This window comes from Sorghum bicolor, chromosome 1 (genome assembly GCF_000003195.3).
Source record: "Sorghum bicolor cultivar BTx623 chromosome 1, Sorghum_bicolor_NCBIv3, whole genome shotgun sequence".
Taxonomy (NCBI): domain Eukaryota; kingdom Viridiplantae; phylum Streptophyta; class Magnoliopsida; order Poales; family Poaceae; genus Sorghum; species Sorghum bicolor.
In genome coordinates this window covers 79620955-79639286 of record NC_012870.2, presented here as the reverse complement: position 1 = coordinate 79639286, position 18332 = coordinate 79620955, and the positions used below count along the sequence as shown (strand labels likewise).

Below are 18332 nucleotides of genomic sequence, written 5' to 3'. Positions count from 1 at the left end.
GCAAGTGGGCATGGTTTGATCCCTCAGCACTGTGTGTAGCGTGATTTTCCCCCTATTTTTTCCAGACGCTCGCGTTGGCGCAGATGGCTGCATGCACACTGAACGGCAAGCGAGGGCGCAATTGGTGTGATTATATGTTAACCTCCTGGTACTCGGCGATGGGATAAGAAACGTTCGTGTGTAATCTTCGTCCAAACACACTTTTACTAATGCATGTGAAATCAACATCTAACCCCTAAAACGACTTTAATTTTTTTATACGAAGGGAGTTAGTAATTTGAAGCTAGTGCGATTGAATTGAAAAAATATATATATTTCTAGAGTTGACGGATGTTTCACCGCTGGTGATCGGCCCGAAATCTGGGCAACCGCCATTAGCAAAAAGACAGGCCAACCAAAGACGCGCGTGTGGTGTGGCACTACCACTAGCACAGCACCAACGACAAAAATTCACCGCGGGGCGGGCGAGTCGTCAGTGCTTCGTGACCCGCGCCACCATCCACCAAACACGATCGACAGCGGTCAATATAGGCCTTGTTTAGTTGGCAAAAACTTTGGTTTTTGCCTACTGTAGCACTTTCGTTTTTATTTGACAAACATTGTCCAATCATAGAGTAACTAGGCTCAAAAGATTCATCTCACAAATTACAAGTAAACTGTGCAATTAGTTTTTATTTTTATTTATATTTAATACTCCATGCATGCGACCAAAGATTCGATGTGACGGAAAATCTTGAAAATTTTTGCGAACTAAACAAGGCCATACTCTCAACGCGTGGGAGCCACGTGACAACGTCGTTGGTTTTATTGCCCGAATCGACGTCGAGTCGGCGAGGAAAAGATTCGCATGGAAGGGAAGGGATGGTGGCGCTGCCGCTGTTGTTCACGGGCGCACGTCCGGAGTCCGGACGCGACGAAGCAGCGTCCGTCGTCGGCTTGTCGCCAGTCGCCACCGTACGTGGGGGCAGCCGAAACCCACGCGCTTTCTCTTCTGGGCCTGGGCGGCGGTACTGCAGGCTGCAGCGGCACGCCGGCATCCGTCCGCCCGATCCGTCACCGACACCCTGCCCTGCCATTACTCCAGACTCCATCTACCTCGCCTCGAGCCCTCGAGTCCTCGATGCTCTTCTCTTTTGCAGGTCCAACTGATGACACTCTTGTAGTCTGGATGTTCCGTAGTGGGATAGCAGTATATATGCAGCAGATGGACACGCACGGCACGGCAGCTTTGTGGCACGACCGGTGCTCGACGGAATGCTTTCAGCGGGGTGGGGCGATGGCCTCGTCTCTGGACTTATGGGTGTGTTGTGTCGGGGGCGGTGACGTCAGGTGATGAGGCAATGCATGTCCAGTACTATAGTATAGACGCCATAGGAAAATGCCACAAAAATATGACTCATGCCGGCCGGGTATGTTTCAGTTTCTGTTGGTCTCATGCCTCTGGACTATTTCTCTAGAGACAACAAATGATAGCATTGGTTAAAACTTCTCGTTTTATGGTGTGCTTGTCTTGTCACAAAATTCATAATTTATATATGGCCAGGAGGGAAGACAACAGGCTATGCTTGGGGATCTTGTGTTGTTGTTAGACTTTGTTTTTTGCTCAAATTTTGTGTGTTATAACAAATGATGAGATATGTCACCGAGCTCAGGCTCGGCCCCAGGACACGGGCAAGCGGGGTGGCCGCCTTGGTCCTCCTTTAGATAGGCCCCCACCTTTAGAAGTATGCAACCCTGCAATGATTTTTAAGGTATTTATACATTTATGAATTATTGCATATGAATATTGCTTTTTACATGCATAGTTAAGTATTTATGAGTATCTATATATAAGTGTCATTTTACATCTAGGTGTAGAATACTATTCTACGCCGAACTGTTATACTGAACAGAATTCAATATCGTTTAGAATTTTCGTCTTAGTATTGCTTAGTATTTTGTAGTTTTAGGTGTAGTATTTTTCTGCTCAGTACTCAACCTACGGTATAAATACTTATATATAGATACTCGTAAATACTTATATATAGAACTATTACTCTATAGCTGACTATAAAATAATTTATTCTGTAGCTACTTTAACTTACGATAATTACTGTTAATTTACGAGATTATAAAGGGCCCGGGCCTAAAAACTCAGGGCCGGGGCTGACCGAGCTTCTCCTAGCACCGGAGACACGTGGTCTGTTTGGGCTAAATTGCCATTGCATTTCCATGTGACTACTCCCTCCGTCCTAAGGGCCTGTTTAGTTCCACACCCAAAAAATTTTCATCTATCTCATCGAATCTTTGGACACATGCATAGAACATTAAATGTAGATAAAAAAATAAACTAATTACACAGTTAAGTTGAGAATCGCGAGACGAATCTTTTAAGCCTAGTTACTCCATGATTAGCCTTAAGTGCTACAGTAACCCACATATGCTAATGAAGATTAATTATGCTTAATAAATTTGTCTTGCAGTTTCCTGACGAGTTATGTAATTTGTTTTTTATTAGTTTCTTAAAAAACCCTCCCGACATCCTTCCGACACATTCAATGTGACACCCAAAAAATTTTCATCCCCAATCTAAACAGGCCCTAAAAAGAGTGTCGTTTTAGGTTTTTGTGCCACAAGTTTGACTCAATTTGTAGAAAATACATGCAATATGTATATCTCGAAATAAATTTGTTAAAAAACTTGACTTAAAGATCTTTCCAATGATACTAATTATGTTCTATAAATATTAATATTTTTTACTATACATTTAGTTAAAGTTATTTCTCGGGAAGCGAAAACGACACTTATTTTGGGACGGAGGGAGTATGTGAGAGTGGGTGCCTACTCCTTTGTGACGCTGATTTTGTAGGTGCCAACCATTACACTTCATGGTTATAGCCTGTCTTTTTTCCTTGGGCCTCGTTTATTTTCGAAAAGTGAAAAGTTTTCGATACTATAGCACTTTCGTTTGTTTGTGACAAATATTATCCAATCATAGACTAACTAGGATTAAAAGATTCGTCTCGTGATTTACAGCTAAACTGTGTAATTAGTTTTTGTTTTCGTCTATATTTAATGTTTCATGCATGTGTCACAAGATTTGATGTGACAGAGAATCTTGAAAACTTTTTGATTTTGAGGATGAACTAAGGCCTTGCTTCACCACTGATTGTCCTTCGTTTCCTCGGACATCTTGCAGCAGCACGAATTCAATTATCTGCTGCTTCACCAGGGGCCTGTTTGTTCCCTTTACTAAATTTTAGTTATTAGTAGCTAAAGTTCCAAACACATTGATTAAAAAAAAGCTAAAATAGTTTAATTCTATTAATTATTTAAGAGTAGCTAAAATAATATTAGGTAGCTAAAATTTAGCAAGGAAAACGAAATGGAGCCTAGGTACAAAATTGTCGCAATTAACCGGCCGCTGCAACATTTGAAGTTTGAAATTTGTCCAACTAGTCGGTGTGGAAAAGAGAATGAAGAATGAAAAGAAACAATATATAGGCCTTGTTTAATTTCACCAAAAAGCTAAAAACTTTTCAAAATTCCTCATCACATTAAATCTTGCGGCACATGCACGGAGTATTAAATATTTTCAAATAAACATCAAGCTTGTGAAGTTGTGAAGGTAGTTTCTTTTAGTTTCATTGGCTTCAGCATTTAGCTGCTTCAAACAATACAACATGAAGCTGAAGCCAAACTGAAGCCAAATTGAAGCCGTGACCAGGACTTGTTAACTATTTGTATAGTCGTGTAATGGTACTCTAAATATGTATATCACCACTAGCATTTTTTTTCTCGGTCACGCAAAAGATCTTCACGTATTTGTATTTAAGAAAGGGAGAATTGTTTACACCATGCCCTTTAGGCGCTCTAGGGGGCAAGATTGAATTACATATAAGGCCTTGTTTAGATGCGAAAAGATTTTGAATTTCGTTACTGTAGCACTTTCGTTTGTTTGTGGCAAATATTGTTCAATCACGGACTAACTAGGATCAAAAGATTCGTCTCGTGATTTACAGTTAAACTGTGCAATTAGTTTTTATTTTCGTCTATATTTAATGCTTCATGCATGTGTCGAAAGATTCGATGTGGTAGTGAATCTTGAAAACTTTTGGTTTTTGGGGTGAACTAAACAAGGCCTAAGCCTCAACCCTCCCTAGATTACATGATGTTCTAAGCTACTACTCACTAAGGGCACTTCCAATGCAAGACTCTATCACAGAGTCCAAGACAATTAATTACTACCTCCATACCTGAATTAGTTGACGTTTAAGATATGATTGTGTTTACCAAGGAGTCATTAATTAGAGGCTATTCTTCCATGTTTATCCCTATTAAATAGGGCTGCGGGTATTTTGTATACAACAATTGAGGCAATGCTAGGATGGCCAGGTCGTTGTGCTTTTAGCTAAGCGGGCAGCGGGTCATTCTTCACTCATCGGCAGCCAGCCAGGACGTCAACTAAAACGCAAACGCACCTTCCTCTCAGAACGTCAACAAATTGAGGTACGGAGGGAGTACATATTATTTATGGTATTTTACTGATGTGACAGCATATTTATTGAAGAAAGAGGTAGAAAAAATAAAATTCCAAGTCTTATTTAGACTTCAAATCCACATTATTCGAGGTAATAAATAATTTTAGACTCCATGATAGAGTCGCACCGGCTTGCGCCCACATCTCCGCCTCTGGCTTGATGGTGTATACCATCACCAGCGTCACTACCAATCAACATATATGTATGTATGTATCCCATCATCACCAATCAACCACCAGATATGATTGTTGTGGACCACGAGCTATCTATTCGTAACGGTACTCCCTCCGTCCACGAAAGAGTCAATTTCTAGAGTTGTCCTAAGTCAAACTTTTTAGACTTTGACCAAATTTCTAGAAAAAAATGCTAAGATTTATAGTATCAAATTAGTATTATTAGATTCATCATAGAATATATTTTCATATAATATGTATTTTATATTATAGATGTTGTTACTCTTTTCTATAAAGTTAGTCAAACTTTAAAAAGTTTGACTGATACGGATCCTAGGAATTGATTCTTTCGAGGACGGAGGGAGTACCTCTTTAGCTAGTGATAAATTGTCTATTAGTATCTCCCATTTTCTACTGCTAGTACCGTTGTCGAGGACTTTTTGGAATGCAGGATTTTCAAACACATGGATTAGAAAAGGCACAGGATTTCACATGTATCTTACCAATTAAAAATGTAGAAACGTTTTTATTGTGATCTTTAGATATAAAAAATACAGGAATTTCAAGAGAGGGTTACACATAAAAGAAAAGTTTCTATGAGGTCAAACCTGATGTTAGTTTTTCCCCAAATTTTTTGTGGCTTTATACACCGCTTAGGAAATAGGAATCCATAGAAATATAATAGGTTCTTCTGATCCTTTGTTTCAAAGGAACATAAATGAAAATGTACTTCTAAAATTACACCATGTTAGTACAGACATGAGGGCCTATTGAAGATACAAAACATTAACTAATTATGATCTGACAAAAACTAATAAAGGCTAATTTATAAGTAGTACAATTTATTAGAGAAAAATTTAATTAATTTATATTTTGTCTATTATCTGTTCGCAAAAAAAAGTCTATTATCTAACAATATACTTGCTCTGTCCTAAAAAAAAGTGTCGTTTTTTTACTTTTAGATATCTTATTTGGCCATCCATTTTATTCAAACTTTTTTGTCTAAATATGATCTATTTTGTTATGACTTATTTTATCATCAAGTATACTTTAATATTTATTTATTTATTTCATAATTTATAAATTATTTTGATACTATAACACTTTCATTTATATTTAACAATTATTGTCTAATTATAAACTAATTAGACTCAAAAGATTCATCTCACAAATTAAAAATAAACTGTATAATTATTTTTTATCTATATATATAATATTTTTATGTGACGGGAATTTTTTTTGAGAGTAACTAAGGCCTTGTTTACTTCGCGAAGGAAAAAATTTCGTGACACGATAGCACTTTCGTTTGTTTGTGGTAATTATTGTCTAATTATGGACTAACTAGGTTCAAAAGATTCGTCTCGTCAATTTCGACCAAACTGTGCAATTAGTTTTTATTTTTGTCTATATTTAATACTCCATGCATATGTCTAGAGATTTGCTGTGACAGGAAATCTTGAAAAATTTTGGGTTTTTTTTGGTGGAAGTAAACAATGCCTAAACAAGACCTGAGTTAAATCAATTTTTCAACCCCCGTCGTCCTACTCCTACCACGCTAGTACCCTACGGATACGCGGGGCGGTACGGTAGAGTTTGGCCGCTTGACATTTGCCGATGGCAGACGGAGACGCACCACGTGAACGTGTTTTGTACCAGCTGTACCACCAGATCGTCTCCCTTGCCGTCGGTGCTGTGGTTCGCCTCCCACTCACGCTACCAGCTGCTGGGCTGGGTGGGAGTGGGAGGGACTGGAACTGGACCAAACCAAGACCATCCCTCTTCTCCCCTGCCGGTGGTGTGGTTCGCCTCCCACTCACTCACTCCTCACTCACTCTGTCGCACACACTTCCGCCCCGATTCTCCATATATAGCAAGCCGCCGCCCCGTCCGTCCGGGCTCCGGACTCCGGATCCACCGCCGCGCCGCCGCACTCTCCCTCTCTTTCTCTTCACCCCCAAAGTCCCCGCCGCCTGCCAGCCTGTGCCTGCCCAAAAGCAAAAATGGCGCCTTCGCCGCGCCGGCCCGTGCTGGTGCTGCTCCTGCTGCTCGCGCTTCTCTGCTCCCACGTCGCGCTCTGCTCCTCCGCCGAGCCGGGGAAGCCAAAGCCCAAGCCCAAGGTCTCCGGCGGCCGCAAGGCGCTGCTGGCGGACGACGACGGCGAGGAGGTGCCCGCCGCCAAGCCGGCCAAGACGGCCGCGGCAGGGAAGACCAAGAAGAAGCTGCTCGCCGGCGACGCCGCTTCCAAGAACCAGACCAAGGTTGCCAAGGCTAAGAAGCCAGAGTCAGCCGCTGCCGCCGCGGCGAAAGGGACCACCAAGAAGCCTGCTGGCAAAGCGGCTGCGGGTGGGGATGCCGCCATTGCCAAGGTCTCCAAGGCCCCCAAGGTCCCTAAGGCGGAAAAGGCGGATAAGGCCAAGGTCCCGAAGCCGGACAAGGCTGCGGCGGCGGCTGCTGGTGCCAAGGCCAAGGGCGCCGATTCAACCAAGCCTGCCAAGGTTTCCAAGACGGGCGCCAAGGCGGTAAAGCCACCCAAGACGGGCGCCAAATCTGAGGTTGCCGCCGTGGCTGGGAAGGCGAAGAAACCGGCAGCGGCCAATTCGACCGCGGATGCCGGTGCCAAGCCGGTCAAATCCGGCAAGAAGGCGGCGCAGGTGGTTGCCGACGCGAAGCCGAAGGTGAATGCCACCGTCGTGAGCAAGGAGGAGTCGGCGGCGACGGAAACGGCGGAGGTGGAGGTTGAGGAGGACGTGGTGTTCGCCAAGGAGGCGGAGGAGGGCACGGACGACCTCATCTCCGAGTTCCGGGACCTGCCCAGTCGGCTGCAGGAGACGCTGATGCCCGACCTGGCGCGCCTCTCGCACCACTCCAAGGCGTACCTGTCAGCGGCGAACGCCGGGATCGCCGACGGCGTGCGCCCGATCCTTGGCGGCCGGTGGGCGGCAGTGGCCGCCTCCGCGGCGTCGGTGGCGGTGCTCCTGCTGCCGCTCTTCATGCTCACCGCGCTGGTGCGGCGCATGGGCCCGTACCTGCCTCTCCTCCACCGTGCGCTGCTGCTGGCGCAGGCGTACCTCGCCATCTACTTCGCCACGCTCGCGCTCGCCGCGGCCGCCACGGGGCTGGAGCCACTGCGCTTCTTCCACGCGGCCTCCCCGGCCGCCTACGCCTGGACGCAGGCCGCGCAGTCCCTCGGCTTCATGGGCTACCTCGTGCTACAGATGGTGGACCTCGTCGCCGTCTTCTCCGGCGCCGCCTCCCCCGAGGACGACGGCAATGGGGACGCCGCCAAGGCGCTCGGCCTCGCGCAGATGGTGGTGGGCCTCGCCGTCGGCCTGCACTACTACGCCGCTGTCTTCCACCGCGCCGCGGCGGGGGAGGCGCCCCGTGCCAACTGGCGTGTCTACGCCGTGTACGCGGCCTGCTTTGCGATCGTCTGCGCCTGCGCGCGCGCCGAGAGGAGGAAGAAGGCCTACCTCGCGGGCACCGACGGCGCCGCCGAGGAGTGGAAGAAGAGCTGAGCTGCTCATCTCCTCTCGGGAAACATGGCTAGATCAGAATTTGGGAGGGACTTTTCTGAAAGGAAATCCCAATATGGCGGAAGCCCAATGGCGTGAGTGTAAGAAGGCCCAGAATTTAGGAAGAAAAGGAGGATATAAAAGTAAAAGAAGAAGGGAGACAAGCTGTGATTTTTCTTTTTTCCTTTTCTACATTTATTATTTATATATGTTCCCCTTTTCGTTTTAAGTTATTGGTTTGAGTACAGAGGGATAATAAACTCATAAACCTGGATGGAATGACCAGGTTTAGTTCAGGGATTTCTCTGGCTCTGGCCATGTCAACTTCATTGCTCTGTTCATGTTAATATGCATTGATCAGATGGCTTGAACTCTGCTTATTTTACATTGCAAAGCCTTGTTTAGTTCGCAAAAATTTTGGTTTTTAGTTACTGTACCACTTTCGTTTTTATTTGACAAACATTGTCCACGGAGTAACTAATTTCAAAAGATTCATCTCACAAATTACATGTAAATTATGCAATTAGTTTTTATTTTTGTTTATATTTAATGTTCTATACACGCGACCAAAGATTCGATGTGACGGGAAATCTTGAAATTTTTTACGAACTAAACAAGGCCAAAGTAAACGTGAAAAACAAATCTGAATACATAATGGATCAACAACGTACAAGAATGCATCCTTTTTTTTACAGCCTGATGAAGCTGAAAGCGCATAAGGTTGTGCGCACACTACATTTTGCAGGGTTTTACCACTTCATCAGCACCTTCAGTGAGTATGGACAAATGTGATGACTCCAAACTGAGATCCTTGCAGGGTTTTACGGTTTTACCACTTCATCAGCAACCGAAGTCTGCAACGCAACTCCCGTGACCTGCGAGTGCCTCCTCCGCGATTTATTCATGATCTGAGTGTCATCCATGCCGCTTCAGGCTCTCAGGATCCCCAGCCTCGTCAGTCCCACTTGGAAGCTGCTACAACTTGCAATATGCCAATATGTCGAGAAGAGTCGGGCGATCAGCACAGCGGCATGTGTCGCCTTGGTGACAACTGACAACATAGTGACCGAATTCGGCGACCCTAAATATGAGCCCCAAACAGATGGATTATCTGACCAAAGAACTAATTATCAGGACAGGAATTTAGAAAGGGTTTTGGACTTCTGGTTTCATTGCCGTCTGCATGACTGCATCCAATTGGCACGACCCTTTTGGTCAGATCCTGTTGTGGATTCCCAGCTATGTTCTCCCATAGCACCTCTTGCACCGCAACATCTTTCTCCATCCTTGGATTAGTACTAGTCCACAGAGGAGTTATTGTATGCATTATTCGCCATCAACCTCAGAAACTGGTCCCTGATCCAAGGACATGATAACTAGTGAATCAACATGGGATAATCAGTATGAGCTCTTAAAAACACAGTCAAACTTGAAAGGAACTTACCAGCAACCTTTTATCAAATCTTTCAGCTTCCATCTCCAGCAATCTAGCAGCTTCATCCATCCCCTGTGCAGTGTACGCCTGAATCATGGTGGCATAAGTTATTTTGTCAGGCTTGCATTTCTTCTCCTTCATAAGCTGCAGCATCTCCTCCATGATTTTGATATCTCCAGACTTCGCATATGCGCTTATCACACAGTTGAAGAATGGAGTATCTAAGACAACATTGGTGTTCTCGGTCTGTCGAATAATCCCTGGAACCTTGTCAAGTAGCCCAGCTTTACTGTACCCGTTAACTAGCGAGCAGTAGGTGATGGGGTTGGGTTTGACACCCTGAATCTTCATAAGCCGGAAATAGTACTCCATCTTTTCTATGTTTCCAGCACGTCCAAAACACTCTATCACTGTGTTGAAGGTAACCGCAGTCGGTGAGAAGAACCGTTTCTTCATGTATCTGAATATCGACATCATCTTGTCATACATGCCAGCCTTACCGTAGGACTTGATCATGATGTTGAACGTCTTGGTATCTGGTTCAACACCCATCAGCTGAAACTCACTGTAACTCTTCTCCATTTCATCTGTTCTTCCATGGTTGCCATATGCCCCGATGACAGAGTTCATGGTGTAAATGTCCGGCACATTGCTCCCACTCTCAAGCATGGCGGAGAGCGCACCCTCCATCTCCTCAAACATGGCAGCCTTGCCGTACCCATCAATTATCGCGTTGTGGATAACCGAATTGCACTCGATCCCCAGGTATGACATCTCGTCGAGAACAGCAGGGATCAGATCGAAGCGGCGCGACTTGGCGCAGCAATTGATGAGGACGGAGAAGGTGTACCCGTCCGGCTTGCAGTCGGCGGCGCCTTTCATCTGCTCGACGGCAGCCAGCGCCTCGTCCAGCAAGCCGCTGTAGCCGTACGCGCCGACGAGCGCCGTGTACACGTCCGCCGTCGGCCGGAGCCGCTCCGAGAGCATCGCCTTGAAGAGGGCGGCGGCGGGACCGGGCTGCCGGCACTTGCCGAGCATCATCAGCAGCCGCGCGTAGGTCTGCGACCTCGGCTCGTACCAGTGCTGCTTCCGCAGCAGCTCGAAGATCTAGCGGCAAGCAAAGCAAGAGACACGGTAAGCATCGTTGAGGAGAGGAGAGAAGAAGATCCTCCGCGGGGAAGAAGGGGGGGAAAAGCGCAGGGAAGGAGGGGACCTCGAGGGCAGACTCCCAGCGGCATGCGGCGACGGCGGAGTCGAGGGCCTCGAGGACGGCGCGGGGCCAGAGGTTTGTGGACTGCTGCCGCGCGGCCGCGGCCTTGCGGGAGACGCCCGAGACGGCGGCCTCGGTGCGGAGGATGCGGGCGAGGGCGTCCGGCTGCTCGTGCTCGGCCTCGCCGACGCGGGTGGACGGGGACGAAGACGGTTTCCGCCGCTGACGCCGGCGGCCGGTGCCGCGTCGGGCAGCAGGCACGACAGGCGCACGGCTGGCGCGGGGAGCCGGGGCCGGCGAGCTGGTGGGCGGGAGCGGCGTCTGCAGGTTCATCATGGCGCTAGCTTGACGTGCGCGAACGAAACGGCGATAAGGGTCGGACGCCGGCGCGACGCCAAATTCAGCAGGACCGTGGATTTGCTGGACGCCGGAGAGATGTGTGCCGTCAGATCGAAGCTCTACGCGCAAAATGTTAACTCTCCGTACTTGTTTGGTTTGGGCATCAAATATTCAAATCTCATTCTACAAAGGCCTTGTTCAGTTCCAAAATTTTATGTTTTCGGGTAACGTAGCACTTTCATTTTTATTTGACAAATATTGTTCAATCACAAACTAACTAAGCTCAAAAGATTCATCTCACAAATTATAGATAAACTGTATAATTAGTTTTTGTTTTTATTTATATTTAATGCTCCATACATGTGTGTAAAATTTGATGTGACGGGGAAGAAACTAAACAAAACCAAAATAGGAGTACGCTGAACACAGCTGAATGCCCGCCACTAGTTAACAGTTCACAAGCCTAAAAACTGGGGATTCCCTAAAAACTGGGAATGCAAAAGTTCGGTGTATAAGTCAGTCGACTACCATTACATTTCAAGTTTCAGCAGCACAGGTTATACTTAAAAGCAGCCAAGGTGGCAATGGCAAGCAATCCATGCATCCAATTTCTTTGAGATGCGGGATTTTGTTGCAATCAACAACGGGAACCAGGAAACCAGCATCACGTTACATGACAACACTCGGATATACTTGGAACAGTAACTCTTTCACCACACCACTCACGACACCACGGCTGATCCAGGTATACTTGGCATGGCAAAATCATGTTGCTTACCACTTCTTCCTCTTACAGGTTCTTCCGAATCTCACAGACTACAAAAGATTTCAAGCACTGGTTATAATTATAAGCAAAATTCAAAGATGATTGAGAATCAGATGTAGCAAGCTGATAAGAAGTATGCGCTTTTCAAGTTATGCCACTGAAACCAAACACATTTTACTTCGCCTTTCGGCATATTAACTCTGCAATTAAAGCGTATAACTTCATGGAATTTGCTTACCTAATATTGATCATAGCCAGGGCTTCCTCTCCTATCATAGCCATCATAAACAGGGCTTCTGCCCCTGTTGTAGCGATCATATACAGGGCTTCTGCCCCTATTGTAGCGATCATATACAGGGCTTCGCCTTTCATACATTGCTCCGTCACGGCGATCATACCCAGGATAACGCCCACGCCGATCATAATCTGGACTGTACTCCCTTCGGTACCTTGGGCTAGGTGAGCGCAAGTAGGGGTTACCACGACGCCTGTCATAAGCACCTCGCTTGGGGCTGCCGTATCTGTCATCTCTCTCGCTGTCATCATCCCGGAAGGCATATTCAACAGTCACTACCCTGTCCAATATGGTGCTGTGGACAACCAAAAACGAATAACACCCAATTAGGAGAATTCTTTTAAATGTAAATAAAATCAGTTCAGCTAAACTCTTGTGGCAAGGAATTCATGACAAGGCGCCACTTAAAAAATTTGGTACTAGTCAATTTTAGATATATCAAGCTAGGGAAGTAACCATAACTATAGGGACAAAAAGCAGAATATTCCTGAAAGAAACACTATGTCTACTAAATCTATCTTACTGCTGACGTGAGACAAAAGAAACAAAATGGAGGCACTTCTGTGAAAACTTCTAGAAATCTTAGACCCTACAAACTGAATTCCATTAAAAGGAAACAACTCATGTGCAATATCTCAAATGGCTATCAGAATCGAGTGAAAAGATGCAAAAGAAGAACAATATCACTTCAAGATGGCCACAAATGCAGATATCCTGCAGGGCATAGGCCGATGCTATGTATTTATCACTTCCATGTTGACACTAACCTAACTTACTAAATAAATCAGATCTGTCAAACAACTAAGTAAGAAACCATTAAGGTAAGTGCATAACTTAATGTGGTATTTACGCATAAGAAACCAATAAACCATCATCAAAGGTAAGTAAAACATTTCCAGGAGCAAGGGATACAATCTGTTATATTGAAAAGAAAAGAAATAAAGAATGCCTGGTTATAATCTAGAAGCAGAAGCAGATACATGTGAGGCATGAAACATAATTGTCATGGGACTGGGAGCAGCAGCAACTCAACAACACACTAACGACAGAAGGATGCCTAGTGGTAAGATAATAATACCTCTTGTCAGTGTTCTTGACAGCAGCACTAGCTTCCTCTTGTGTCTCATACTGTACGAACGCAAAGTTCCTTCGAATGCGAATGTTGGCAATCTTGCCGTAAGGTTCGAAATGCCTCTCGATATCTTGAACCTTAGTGCGCATGGGGTCAAAATTGATAACAAAGAGGGTTCTCGTTGGCTTTACATCCCCAGTAGGTCTATCACGGCTCTTTGGCACTGGTTCAACTTGCTGAACAAATCAAAGAAATGAATGGTTGCGAATAATAAATTTACGAAATGTTGCTCATAAAGAAAATGGAAGTGACAAAAATATATATCCAGGCATAGAGCCATAGACAAGAAATTACCCTGGACCATTCTACAGAGAGTTTGCGCCTGTCATAACCAAAAGACACGTTGTCGAGGCGCCTTATAGCATCCTCTGCATCACGCTCATCTTCAAAGTAAATGAAAGCATAGCCTACAACAGATATATTGAAAGAGAAATTGAGAAGTGACTTCCAGGATTTCCCTTGGCCCCACCACAACTACTAGTACATAACACAATAAAAAGTAAAAAAAACAAAACAAATTTGCAAACATGCACATGCCCCATGAAAACATGTGCACTGGATGATTAGGTGTTGTGGTATAGCAAGGACCAAGGAGATAACTGCACTATGCACATGTACCATATAAGAAAGTGTTTGGGTCGGTTCCATGTAACATAATCTATTTACGGTGTTAAGCGATTACGTAAAATCACGTCTGTTTCCACCTTCACCGTAATCAGGTCCCATGTAATCGGATACACTACCATACAAAATTGATACCCCTGCCATCCCTGCGTAATCACCTAATCGGAGCCGTCATCTTTGCGGCTCTCAGCCATAGGGCCACACCGCCGTGTGACCCCCACTGAATACTGATAACGACGACCCAGCCCCTCCCTCCGTCTCGTCTCTACTCCAGGCTGCTGCTGGACGGCAGGTGCGCAGCCTGCAGCGACGATGCCGCCGGCTGCAGAAACACTGGCTACTGCAGCGGTGCACTGCTTGTCGTTGTCGTAGATGCCGCCGTCGGCCAAGCTGCCACCATTGTCGTAGATGCCGCCGTCGACCAAGCTGCCACCGCCATGGGTGCCACCTCCGTCGGGTTCCGGGGAAAATTTCTTCAATGCCACTGGAATTTATAAGCCCTTCAATGCCACTGAAAATTATGCATTCCCTTCATTGCCATCAGTATCTAATTTTGCTTCTCCTGTGTGCCACTATTACCAAATTTCTGTTAAAACCCTGTCCTCACTGTTGAGTCTCCCCCAGAGCAATAGCACAAACACCTTATGTGCAATAGATACCGTTAAGTGGGGGAGCACTGTGGCCTGTTCCAGCCTAGAATGTTGGAGGTGGACGCTAAGCACTGAGCAGCACGCCGGCAAAGCGGGCCAGCCGGCGAATGCATGGGAGAGGTGAGGACGTGAGGTGATCAGCGGTGGTGCCATGCGCGCGCAGGTGGGTGGCCAACGTGCAGGGAAAAGAGGTGGACTGCAGTGGTGGCATGCGCGGTGTGCGTGTGTGGGCGTGTGGTGAGGAGAGGCAACCGGTGTGCTCAAAAGCGTGGCGTGTGCATGTTGGCGGTGAACATGAGGCCAACGGAGGTAGCCCACATGATGGTGCGTGCGCGACCGGCAAATCGAACGCGTGACCAGCCAGTGGTGTCATACACCTAATGGAAGGCCCAGGAGGTGCTACAGGCCCAGGAGGGGTCCAAGCCGGCCACACCCTTGCCAACCGCGCCTCTAGAGGGGTGCGCCCAGGGGTGGGGTGGCCAACCGCCACGCCGCCAACACCCACATCTCGGAGAATCTAGAATATATTAAAGAATAGAAAAAGGATCAACCTAGGAAATAATATTAGATGGGATTTGATAGTAATTTACTTGAGATGCAAGTCTATCCAGGACTATAAATAATTAAATATAGGAGCATTGTAACCATCCGAAGGCAAGAAAAGAATAGCCTCAGGCTTTCCTATCTCCTCTCTCTCTCTCTCTCTCTGCGCCCCCTGCCGCCGCCCACTCCCCCCTAGCCCGACGCCATCATCCCCTGCAACCCTAGCCGCCGCCACCAACCAGCCCCAAGGAAGAGGGCCCTTACAGGTGGACACTATCTTCGTCTCCCTCAACCCCTCTGGCGCCCGCTCTGTATGCCTCTACCTCCACGGGTTCTACCACAGCCAGGCATAGAAGTGCCGGAAAGCGCCGTCTGCCTCGTCCTAGTAGTCGCAGCAGGCCGCTCCTGCCTCCTTGCAGGCCCTGTTGGTCGCAGACCGAGAGGGATGACGTGCGGGCACATGTGCAGGACACCGGGCACCAGCACCAGCACCGCTTCATCCCATTCCCACACCACACTCGTAGTTCCTGCACGAGTTTATTCAACCTGGTACAGAGCAACCACGAAGAAGTGGCTGGCAATGGCAACAGCAGCAGCGCCGGCATGACTGCGCATGCAGCAGGGTGCATGCTGCCGCTGTCAGTGTTCAAGTAGCTGTATAGACAAGCAAGTAGATTAATTCCATTGGCCAAACGTGGTGTGGTAATTCGTGGGCGCACGGCGCGGGAGGGTTACAGCGGTGTGGAGCGGGAGGCCTATGGGTGCGGCATAGGAGCCCCGGGCATGTGAATGGATGGCTAGTTTTTTTTTTCTTGAAGGAACACGTGCAGCGTACGGGCACGGAAGTTACACGGAGGAAATAAACAGGCATGCAGATGCAGTAACTGAGAATTTGGACAGAATTTAATGGCAACGGCAAAATTTAAAAGCCATGGCATAGAAGGAAACTCATATTTTTCAACGGCACATAAGACACAAGTACAAGTTTGAACGGCATAGAACAAATTTTCTCAATACAAATTATTGCTCCTCACTCCAGGTTTTGCATTTATGATTAGATTCAGGACAAGCAAGATCTAGCGCAATACTGGCTGGGGGATTCTACTAGCATACAAATGTTCACAGCACACTCATTAACACAAATACAAACTAGTGCTCCTGACTCCAGGTTCAGCATTTCAGATTAGATTCAGGACAAGCAGAATTAGGATTTCATTAAATAGGCATTTGCATTGATGACCAGACATGCTGCATTCCCCTTATACTGCCGTGCAAGTGCGGACAGATTGGTTAAGACTAGCTGGGGGTGCTGGTAGGATACAGATATTCATAGCGCACTAAAAAACACACACACAAAAAAAAAACTATCGCTCCAGGCTCCAGGTACTGCATTTAGCATTGGATTGGATTCAGGACATGCAGAATTAGTACATTGATTATTATCAGACACAAGCGGCATTCCCTCTCTATTGAATTTAAGCGCCAGGCAAGTAAAGAAGAGAGATCGAGTACCTGTCTTCATGTCGATCCGGCTGATGGAGCCGTACTTGGAGAAGAGGCGCTCGAGGTCATACTGGCGGGTGTCGTGGTCGAAGTTGCCGCAGAACACCGGCCTCATGGTCTCCGGCTCTCCGCTGCCTCCTTCGTGACAGCACTTTGAATCTCCCGCCGTCCGTCCCAAAACCCTCGTTGTCCCCTTGCAGCCCGGCTACGCTACCGCTGCAAAAATCGAAAGGGCGCCCCCCGGGTAATCAATCGATCGAGAGGACTAATAACTCCAATGGAGAGGAATCGAGAACACCGGGAAAGCGTCAGGTTCGGAAGGGCGATGAGCACCGACCTGCGGCTGACGCCGACGGGTCGGAAGCGGGTGCGGTAAAAACCCTAGGGGGAGGGAGAGACAGGGGCGCAGGGCCAGGGAGCGAGCGGTCGGAAGGGACGACGCGACGGTAGAAGCAGCGGTGAAAAATTAACTTGGCAGCGATGGGATTGTGATGTGAGCGAGGGAAACAGGCCCGTCTGGCTCAGGTTACTGTCCCCGGGTTTATAGGGCCCATGTCTGCCGGGCCTTGCAGCTCGGTAGGATCTGGGCCAAATTCAAGATCTTGAACCAGCCCAAACCCAATCTTTCCGGCACCTCCAGACATCTTTTCATCAATCAATATTTACTATTTATTTATTTGTTTGTTTGTTTTTCTGTAAAACTCTATTTCTGCTGATTATTTGCTACTGCATATGCACTCTCAATTGTATAAGCATCAATCCCCAGCAATTACCCACGGTTTTTTCCCTTTCATTCACCCAGAAAAAAATCATTATATTTATTATTAGGGTTTGATTGTTTGTTCTTGCGTTTGTATGGGCATGCATGCACAGCACATTGTAGCTAGGTGCCGAGTGTTGGAACTCGGAAGTGGTTCCAATTTCCAAGCTTGAACTGAAAGACGATGATGGAGTCACCGGCCGCGGCCTACGTACAACCTAGCTACTCCTAGCTGCTAGCACTTGTCCTCACCTTCAAATATTCTTCAAATAATAACTACTGTAGAAATATTCCAAACTAGCTAGTTAGACCAAGGCCACACACTCACACAGAGTGCATGATTTTTTTTCTCCACGCGCTGCATCAGTGTGCATGATCATCTCTGCATGCATGATTGATCGTCATCTGGTACGGTGTGGGAGTGGTATCTAGTCTAGTAGTAGTACGTGGTGGGCGGACACACATGTGCCCGGACTTGGGCTAAACAATTCGTGACACCTGAAAAAGGTTGCACGTCGCTCCAATTTCGTCGCCACTGCGTAGTAGCTGGCTCACTGGGTACTGCGAGTACTGTGTGTATCCATCCCGCCTGCTTATTAGGTACGGTACGGTAGTAGTAATATAATATAAGAATAAATAAAGATGATCCATGCATGCAAATGCATGATAGTATCGAGGTGTCTGAGCAGGTAGCGAGTAGTAGGATCGTCGGCAGTTGATGAGGCTGGTGTAAAGGAAGACGATCGAAAGAGCATTTGCATTGTGCTAGCTTGTAACACCTGTCAGTCTGTCGTCCTAACATAACAAGGATCCACCGTACGTACGTCTCCCAGCGTGCGTGTGGTCGTGCTGTAGTGTACTGGTGTACCA

At 46.8% G+C, this 18332-nt stretch overlaps 3 protein-coding genes across 6 annotated transcripts; 1 reads left to right on the top strand and 2 right to left on the bottom strand.

Annotated features, from left to right (window-relative positions):
• Positions 6549-8590, top strand: LOC8059484. The gene has a single exon (XM_002468604.2). It carries the CDS (start codon positions 6694-6696, stop codon positions 8206-8208), a length of 1515 nt encoding a protein of 504 aa, XP_002468649.1. The 5' UTR covers positions 6549-6693; the 3' UTR covers positions 8209-8590.
• On the bottom strand, positions 8831-11363 carry LOC8059483 (pentatricopeptide repeat-containing protein At3g53170). Of its 2 annotated transcripts, XM_021447452.1 has the most exons (4): positions 10854-11363; positions 10141-10747; positions 9650-10050; positions 8831-9561 (listed from the first exon to the last, which is right to left on the bottom strand). In XM_021447452.1, exons 1-4 carry the CDS (start codon positions 11184-11186, stop codon positions 9532-9534), a joined length of 1371 nt encoding a protein of 456 aa, XP_021303127.1. In that variant the 5' UTR covers positions 11187-11363; the 3' UTR covers positions 8831-9531. The 2 variants fall into 2 exon arrangements, with proteins under 2 accessions (XP_021303127.1, XP_021303123.1); XM_021447448.1 differs by having other exon boundaries at positions 9650-10747; positions 10854-11358.
• LOC8059482 (serine/arginine-rich splicing factor RS31) lies at positions 11605-17190 on the bottom strand. Of its 3 annotated transcripts, none has more exons than XM_021447457.1 (6): positions 17040-17190; positions 16712-16918; positions 13677-13789; positions 13329-13558; positions 12194-12545; positions 11605-12005 (listed from the first exon to the last, which is right to left on the bottom strand). In XM_021447457.1, the coding sequence occupies exons 2-5, from the start codon at positions 16815-16817 to the stop codon at positions 12194-12196; spliced, it is 801 nt and encodes a 266-aa protein (XP_021303132.1). In that variant the 5' UTR covers positions 16818-16918; positions 17040-17190; the 3' UTR covers positions 11605-12005. The 3 variants fall into 3 exon arrangements, with proteins under 3 accessions (XP_021303132.1, XP_021303143.1, XP_002465986.1); XM_021447468.1 differs by having other exon boundaries at positions 16712-16915; positions 17040-17153; XM_002465941.2 differs by lacking the exon at positions 17040-17190 and having other exon boundaries at positions 16712-17032.